At 42.4% G+C, this 9,615-nt stretch overlaps 1 protein-coding gene across 1 annotated transcript in view; it reads right to left on the bottom strand.

Annotated features, from left to right (window-relative positions):
• Positions 1 to 9,615, bottom strand: part of PTPN14 (protein tyrosine phosphatase non-receptor type 14) — a 171,700-nt gene that overhangs the window by 41,479 nt on the left and 120,606 nt on the right. The window contains exons 4-5 of the mRNA XM_007451289.1: positions 9,202 to 9,299; positions 6,630 to 6,697 (exon numbers count right to left, since the gene is read on the bottom strand). Of these exons, the coding sequence (XP_007451351.1) occupies positions 6,630 to 6,697; positions 9,202 to 9,299 (166 nt within the window). The remainder of the gene's footprint in view (positions 1 to 6,629; positions 6,698 to 9,201; positions 9,300 to 9,615) is intronic.

The following is a 9,615-nucleotide window of genomic DNA, read 5'->3' as shown; positions in this document are numbered from 1 at the left end:
CGAACCCGCGTCCCCTGCATCGGCAGGCGGACTCCCAACCACTGCGCCACCAGGGAAGCCCCTACTCCTTTGAATTAAAGGTTGTCATTTTTAGGACAGAGGTTCATTTTTACTTTTGTAACAGGGCTCTCCACTATAACAGGCTATTTCAAGGCATGTCTGGGGTTGCCATCTAAATGCTGGAGGATCTGGGAATAGCTCTTTTTTCATTTACTTTCTTCTTCCCTATCTGCCTGCCTCTTGGACTTTTATTAAAAATGCTTTGTAAGAAACAGAAACAGACTCACAGACTTAGAGAACCAACTTATGGTTACCAGGGGGTAGGGTGGGGGGGAAAGGGATAGGGAGTTTGAGATTGACGTGTGCACACTGCTATATTTAAAATGGATAACCAACAAGGACCCACTGTATAGCACAGGGAAACTGGTCAATATTATGTGACAGCCTAAATGGGAAAAGAACTTGAAAAAGAATAAATACATGTACATGTATTGAATCACTTTGTGGTACACCTGAAACTAACACAACATTGGTAATCGACTATACTCCAATATAAAATTAAAAGTTTAAAAAAATCCTCTGTAAGTGCTTACACGTTTTTAACAGTGAGGATATACAGGGAAATGAGTTTCCAGGTCATCATCCCTTCCAAAGCTGAGCCCAAGAAGGGACTGTGCCTGGCCTTTTTATCTACCAGCACAATCCCAGCAAACTAATTCAGAGCCACCTGAAGCCAGAGCTGGCTCATTCAGAGACTAGTTGATGGCGCCTTGGGAGCAAAAGAGGCCACGACAGCTCAACCGCCACAGCGGAGCTCCAGACGGTAACAAGTGGGGAGCTGACCAGCTGGTGTCTTGACCAGCTGAATCCCAGGCCCCTGGACTAGTGCTGTGCTGGCTCCCATGGGATTAGAGTCAACTGGACACATTGCTTCCCAACTCCCCTTCAATGATGGCGGGAGTATTTAAAGGGCTTGTTAAACATTTAGCAGGAAAGTGAGATGGAGTCTGGAGGAATACATCCAAGATGGGGAGACCAATCAGTTCCTGAGACACTGACGGGCATGGAGATTCTATAGCTCATCCCATCCCTTTCAGTGGCTCCAGCCCAGATGCCTCTCCCTTCCCAGGTACAACTTCCACACCCCCCAGGCCGGTGAGCACCAAGGAGGGCACAGATGTGCTCTGTCTTCCTTTGAGCTCCAGAGGGGCCGTTAGAAGGGGCTCCGAGCTGTGTGTCCCGGTGAGCCTTCCAAGGCTCATCAAAGACACTTGACGGGGGGGACTGATGTTTTCACAGAAAACATCCAAAACTCCTCATTTTCTTGGTTCTAAAATAGCATTTATATAAAGATTATGTCCAATTTAACAGCTTTTCATGAAACACTACCCCCCTAAAGGTACACCTCAAAACTGCAAGAAACATCCCATCTCAAATGATGCAACTGGAGAAAATCAATATTTCTTAAAGCTGGAACATGCGAGCATAACTATATATTGGAAATTCTATAGCTCTGCAGATGGTCCTGAGAAACCTTAGAGAAGACAGAGGGAATTGCTGGCAGCTCTCATTTTTCATGTGTTACTGATTAATTTGCTGTTTTCTGTTTAGCCATCCCACTGAAACAACTCAAGTCCATGATAGGAAACAAGCTCGATGTTTTCAGTTTTATGCTGTGGAATCACAAAGATGCCACGTGGCTTAGGAATCCAGCTATGTCTGTGCATCTAGGTACCGAGTATTAGGAATAACTCAATATTAATTTTGAAAAGCTAATAAAAGCCATGTGGCAATAGAATAAAATAAAGATAACTGAAGATCAAAAAGTGCTCCAATAAACTGCTGTTCTCCTACTTTGAAAGAAAAAGTCCGAAGGGACCCCTCTGCTATTGTACTCAACCCCACCGCCTCCATCTGTGTCTGGGGCCTCCCTGAGGTATGTGGTCCCACCACAGGGACAGGCGAGAGTGGCTGCGCTCTGATGAAAAATGGCAGAGAGCGAGGCTGCACACAGCTGCACACCTGGGGAGTGGCCTGTGTACTTAACTTTGCTTTTTGCCTGGCTGCGGAAATGCCATTTGACAAATTCAGTTACTTTATAAGATCAAACACAGCCATTCATCCCATCTTCCCTCCCCCACCAAAGGAATGCATTCTTCCCTTTGAAAGCTCTAGTGGAAGCAAGCAGAAAGTTTGCAACCTTCCATGGCTCCCCACTGCCTACTCAATTAGGTCAACACCTGGGCCTGGCATTCAGACCATTCTTCAGTGTGACTCAGCTGTCCCTTCAGACCTCTTCTCTCAAAGGTTCAAGGCCTCAGGCCGACTCTTCCTAACACAAACTGCTTTCACATCTCACCCCATCTTTCAGGTCCTGACACACCTGCCACTCCCTGGACAGGGCTTCCATATTCTCTCATGTGGGACAGAAGCCTTTCCCTCTCTGGACCTACCTCTTCCGCCCTGTGCGTCTCTCTTAGAGTTCTTACCATAGTTTACCTATTGTCTTTCTTACATAGTTATCTGGATACTCATCTTACCCTTTATCCTTGTCTCCCTCCCTCTGCTAGATGACAGGCACCAAAGGTCAGCAAGCAGCAAGCCTCCACACTGCCTCCAGGGCCCAACTCAGGGCTTTGAACAATGCCAGCTTATAAACTCTCAACATACAGTAGACGATCAATAAACATTGACTGAGCTGAGCTGAGCTGAGCTCAATATGCAACGTGTCAGTTTCATATTGTCAAGCGAGGGTTTTTTTGTTTTTGTTTTGTTTTAATTTTTATTGGTGTGTAGTTGATTTACAATGTTGTGTTAGTTTCTACTGGACAGCAAAGTGAATCAGTTATACGTATACACGTATTGACTCTTTTTTAGACTCTTTTCCCATATAGGCCATTACAGGGTATTGAGTAGGGTTCAAGTTACGCGAAGCCGCTGAATGATAATTTATGCACTCTGCTTGTCCTCGGTCTGCTCACATTTCAAAGTGCATAGAGTATTGTTGCCTGGAAAGCACACTCTTCAGCATCCTGTGCTTGCCTAACAGAGACAGAAAAATAATGCTGCTGATAATAATAATGTGAGGACAACGGTGATTATGATGACAACTAAATAAACACTTACTGAGAATTTACCATGTGCCCAATTAAGTCCTTCACATGCATTCTCTCCTTTTATCCTCACGGTCAGATTAGGCTTGTTATCCTCATTTTTAGATGAGAAAATGGAGGCTTTGGTTAAATAACTTGCCCAAGTTTGTACAGCCAGTAAGTGGCACAGCCAGGATATGGGCACAGAACACTTGACCCCTATACTCTAAACCTCCTGACCACAGGCCACAGTGTATCGAGGATACAACAGGGGTCAGGGGCGTGGGGCGGAGGACAGGATACATGACTGATGGCAGAAGCCTAGGAATGTTCACGAATCAGATATGCATGCTGACATCAGCTTCTGCCACGTCATCCTGAGGGCTGTCCAATAGGACTTTCTGGAATGATGGAAATGTTCTATACCCAAGCTTTCCAGTACAGCAGCCATGAGCCACATGTGGCTATTGAACGTTTTTTTAAATGTAGCTAATGCAACTGAGGAACTAAATTTTTAATTTTATTTAATGCTAATTAATTTCAATTTGAATGTAAATAGCCACCTGTCACTAGCAGCTACTATACCAAAGAGGGAACTTTTAGATCCAAGGACAACAACATCAATATCTGTCTGGCATAGTGAGACTGAATGAGGTCTTTGCTGTTTTAATATCTGATTTGCTTAGAGCCCAGCGGAGACATGGTCTTATTCTGAAAAAGGTATGATACACAAAATAACTTCTTTGCTGCTTTACAGCACTTTAACCTGTCAAAGCATTTTACCACCTACAAACTCAAACATCTCATGCTCATAATCACCCCTGAAAATTCTCCTGATCTCTGCCTAAAGGCTATGTGATAAAGACCTTTAATGAGAGAAAGGTTAAAAAAAAAAAAAAAATTGTGAAAAACTATCAACCCAATTCATTGTCTCCGTTTGACACAAACTTACACGTTCTCTAAAATTCTAAGGTATCACTTTCACTTTCCTCTCACGGAGCACACCGGAAAACATCCTGACTTTTGAGTGAGCTTCTGAGATGTTACAGATACTGACACCAAGTCCTATGAAGAACTTCTCTGCTAAGTAATATGCTAATCTCTTTGAATGGAGGTTGATTTAATCGGTGGAATTAATAAGGCATAAAAAGCAGCAGGCCCAGCAGATAATACTGCTATTATCTTGGTGGGAAGAAGAATGAGAGAGCTATTCATAAAAAGTTAGAGATTTTGCAGTATTTCCCTAACCTAGAAGAATAAGGTTAAGTTTTCCACCACTTTAGAGAAAAGGTAACCCTTGTACACTGTTGGTGGAAACTGTAAACTGGTGCAGCCACTGTGGAAAACAATAGAGAGGTTCCTCAAAAACTAAAAATAGAACTACTCTATGACTCAGCAATTCCACTCCTGGGTATATATCTTGAAAAAAAAGAAAACACTAATTCTAAAAGATACATGCACCCCAATGTTCATAGCAGCAATATTTACAACTGACAAGCTATGGAAACAACTTAAGTGCCCATCAACAGATGAATGGATAAAGAAGATGCGGGGTGTGTGTGTGTGTGTGTGTGTGTGTGTGTGTGTGTGTGTGTGTGTGTGTATGGATACACACACAATGGAATACTACCCAGCCACAAAAAAAGAATGAAATTTTGCCATCTGCAACAACATGGATGGACTTGGAGGGTATTATGCTAACTGAAATAAGTCAGACAGAGAAAGACAAATACTGTATGATATCGCTTATATGTAGAATCTAAAAAACTACAACAAACTAGTGAATATAGCAAAAAGAAGCAGACTCACAGACAAACCAGTGGTTACGAGTAGGGGAGGAAGGAATGGGAGGTACAAATTACTGGATATAAGGGAGGCTCAAGGATGTATTGTACAATATGGGGAATACAGCCAACATTTTATAATAACTGTAAATGGAAAGTAACCTTTAAGAATTGTATAAAAATTTTTTTAAAGTTTTTTTTCAGTTTTGGACCAATTAGATTCATCTCATCACTGACACAGGAAATAACTGCAACCTTACTTACCCTAGTCTCTCAAAACTTAAAACCTTTGCCGCCAGACCCTCTACTTTCTCCCATATGCCACAGTAGTTTAGATGCCAAGCTCTGCCCACTGGACAGATATTTTGGACTTCCAAAATATCTTTTGCATTTTGCTTTTCCGTTTTTATCTTCACTGCCAACACCTAATTCCTACGTCTTGCCGAGAACACCACAACAGATTCTTATCTGACGTCCTTCCGCAAACGGTCTCATTACTCTAATCCAGTGGTCCTCAAAGTGTGGGGTCTGGAACCCCTGGACGGAGCCCACGCGTTCTAACTCCTCAGATGTTTCAGGCTTCTCTGCCACCGCTCCCCTCCGTACCCCTGAGCGGCCATCAGACTGGCCAGCTGACTCCCACCCAGTTACACAGGCCGCCTTGCCTATCCTCCTCCACCCTCTGTCTAGAGCATCCCTTGCTCCTTCCCTCTCTGCCTGCTGCAATGCTGCCCATCCTTTAAGATGCAGCTCACACACCATTAGCCTTTCGACCTACCCTCAGGTCCCAAAACAGGTAACCTCTCCCCACATAGGATCCCTACCATACTTTGTTACACTTGGATTTGCATTAGGATTTTGCAAACTTCCTATTGACTCAGCCACTTTGTCGACGCCCTGAGAACAAGCACCGTTTCTTATATAACTTTATCCCTCAGGGGGAAAAAAGTGGTAAATGCTCGTGATTTCTAAAATCAGAGCCGGAATGTGGGAGTGGGCATAGCCTTTCCCTAAAATGGTTTTTCAAATGTTTTAACTTTCCTCGTGAAAGCTCTTCTCAATTACTCCAAAGCTACCAGAAAACAAACAAAAATACTCCAGGGATAAAAACCTAGCCTCATCCCTAATTTAACCCAGGAATAAACATTTTACTTCATGGACACATTCAACAGACTTTTATGCATGCAAATTATGTGCCAGACAACAGTGGATGAGATAGATAGAGTCCCTGCTTAAGGACCATAGAGCTGACATTCCAGCTGACAATAAAAATGAAAGAAAGAATGAACACGTTCAGATACTGAAAGAGCTCTGAAGTATACACATAAAAGGGCAGGAAGTGCTGGATGGTTGGAGTGTATAATACAGATGGTATTATACATCTGAGGAGGTGGTATTTGAATCAAGACCTGAATGACAAGTCATAAGAAGACCTGGGGTCGAGCATTCCAGGCAGAGGAGGCGCAGTACAAAGGCTCTGGGATGGGACCAAGCTGGGTGTGCTCAGAAAGGAAGATAGAACATAGTAGTGGAGGCTAGTGTGATGGGGCCGGGGGCAGGGAAGTGTCTTGAGGAGGTAAGAAGAGGCATCTTTACCATTCTCAGTGTCTTACAAAACTTGTCCCTACTTTATAAATGCAGGGACATTCTCCCTAGGGAATATGTGTGTAACTTCCTCTGAGATTTTCAAAGGAAAGAATTAAATATCCAAAGAAGGTAGAAAATTAATTAAGAAAAAGGAAATTACACTTACCATTGGAAATAGCACATATTCTCTGAGGAAATCCTGAGAGTCAAACTGATTATAGTCTCCAAAATCAGCTGAAAAGAAAAGAAGGGGAAGGAGGGCAGTCTTTATTATATGACATTAAAGATGGAATAAAATAGGGTAAACTTATCACCACATTTACTCTCGCCACTTTATCCTACTTCTGTACTATTGTTAAATAAAAATAGTGCCAAGATGGGTTTGATGTTACTACCACTTTTACATAGCAATAATGTAAATGTCAGCACGTGAGCACTGCTACATAATTTTCTAGAAAGAATGGGGAAATTTGAAAGTGACCCCTAAGCTATTTTAAAAACTTAAAACAAATCTATATTTACCTTTTTATTAAATATTCACCAACACATATCTTAATAATATCTGCCAAGAAACATTTTTTTTTTTTTTTTTGGTGGTACGTGGGCCTCTCACTGTTGTGGCCTCTCCCGTTGTGGAGCACAGGCTCCGGACGCGCAGGCTCAGCGGCCATGGCTCACGGGCCCAGCCGCTCCGCGGCATGTGGGATCTTCCCGGACCGGGGCACGAACCCGTGTCCCCTGCATCGGCAGGCGGACTCTCAACCACTGTGCCACCACGGAAGCCCATGTCAAGGGGACTTTTTAACTCAAGGTTAATTTAGAGAACTGAAGAGCCAAACCCATCTGCATCTCTTCATGTATTTGCAGCTGGAAATTCCCACTGTAAATCACCCTTGGCAAGCATCCTTGCAAATTTTTACACCTTCTAAACAACTCCACATGTTATAAGATGCCCAAAGTTCTGTTTTGTCCTATTTTCATCTCACAGTTGTAAGTTTGAGCACATGTAAAATGAATACAGTGAGCCTCTATCATAAATCTATAAATGTCTTGCTTCTAATCCTACTTGCTCTCAACAAAAAAGAAAAACCTCAAAGCCACATGAAATTTTAATTTCATGTAAAATGTTTAGCATCAGTTAGAAATGGATTCAGGTATCTTTCAGGTAACAAGAACACACAGAAGGCCGTTACCAAGAAGGCAAAGATGCACCTAAAAACTCAGCACATAACTAATTAACAAGGTGAGGCACTCAGGAACACCAAAGATCGTGAGCTCTGCCTAATTTCAAGGTCAGTTATCTGTTGTATTTCATCACAGCTTTTATCTCTGTTGATGTGGCTTTCTAACTGCCCAGTAAGGGTTCTCAGAAAAATTATTTTACAAATATTATAGCTAGAGGAGGTTTCATCAGACTGAACAGCGAGCTTCAAGGACCCAAGGAAAAGGGAACCCAGAGTAAGTTCACCAACTTCCTTCAGCCTGAAAGCTATCACTAGGGTCCTCCAATATCCAGGATGCCTGTAATGAGCCCAATGATTAAAGAGTGAGAGGGAAAAAAAGAGAGTGAGTGAAAAGGAAGCATTTGAAAGGAGAACGACCCAATATGAAGGTGAGGGACCCACTGGATCTTCCCTCTCTTCTCCCATTAAGGGTGTCTTCTCCACTGTTTTAATGATTTTTCAGTTGTAACTACGGGTGGTTTCGTTATATCGTTCTGGGCATTGCTCCTTCCCCTTCCAGCGTTAGGTGAACAGATGAGACACAACATATTTTGCGTACTTCCAATCCACAGGGGAACAGGAGAAGCTAACTACTAAGAATCATACGTCCAACAAAAATCGCTAACCCGCTAATATCCCCAAAATGAAAGTTATCAAGGAGAGGCTGCCTCTTTAGACATTTCAAACCCAAAAGGTTTAACTTCAGTGCAGTTACAGATGGGAAGTTCAGTTCTCAACTTCTGCAACAACAATCCACACAGCAAGGACTTGGCGGCTGGCAGGCTTGCATTTGGACGGTACCTGATTTTAAAGAAAATCATGACTACAAAGGGAAACTTGTCTCTCTTTAAAAATTATACTTTTTTCTTGTTTTCAACATGACTAAAGACAATGAAGCTACCCCTCAATAAAGAGTAATGTATAAAGATATGTAAAAAATTACATGGTGTGTTACGTAAATATGTGTAACAATTTAGAGAAGATAAAAACATAGGTGTCTGATCAATCTAAGTAGGACAAGTTGAAAGATAAATGTACTCTAACACACATCTGTTGTTCCACATGACAATCTTGCATTTTAAATCTCTCTTTAACTGTGTCGGAATAAATTACACTACAATGTTTTAAGCTCTCACGCTTGAAACTGATGCGAAAGTCACACAGTCATAGCGTCAAGCCACAAAATATGACCACGTTGGGCAGTGAAAAGATTCTAAGAAAATGTTCCACCAACCCTGCAATGTAGCTTTACTTAGAGGCGGGATGAAAGCTGCTGTTTCTTCAAATAAAACTAAAATTATACAAGCATGAGCAATTTGCAAACAGCTTTGAGAAATCCAACATCCTGCCTCTAAAAATCACTCTCTTTGCATTTTTAATGTAAGATACCTTGAAATGAAAAGTGAGAGTTACTAAGGGATAGTTTAAGTAAATTTAACTTTTCCCTCTGAGAGGCCAGCAACACCAACATCCAACAGAAGATGGACTGTCACACACCAGTCCCCACTCTCTTACCTTGCACAGCTAAGCCCGCCAGCCGGATCACCTGTTCCAGCGTACATCGCAACCGCCCTTCAAGCACGTCTTTTTTGACTTGCAGGTAATACTGATATCTGTTCATGGAAACAGAAGAACAAATAACCTTAAAAACACATACTTGGAATACATTCCCACGACATCGATGGCTCTGGATGTGAAACCTTATGTACACAGCAGGATACACAGGTGATGTCGATAAAGGTCACGTCTATAGAAGATGGAAAGTGACCTCTGCCTGTGTTTATCTTTGTTTGATGTGGCAGGTGCCACGTCCCGTTCACTCTGAGTTTGAGAGCATTCTCATCACATCACTTCACTGTGGGCCGGCAGGATGAACTACTGATAAGAACCGGCTCTTCACAACAAGAGACCAAGAACGAAAACGCTCTT

The sequence above is a fragment of the Lipotes vexillifer genome, unplaced genomic scaffold, assembly GCF_000442215.2.
Source record: "Lipotes vexillifer unplaced genomic scaffold, Lipotes_vexillifer_v1.1 scaffold570, whole genome shotgun sequence".
NCBI lineage: Eukaryota > Metazoa > Chordata > Mammalia > Artiodactyla > Lipotidae > Lipotes > Lipotes vexillifer.
Note: the sequence above shows the minus strand (reverse complement) of the source record. Positions and strands in the feature narration are given on the sequence as shown.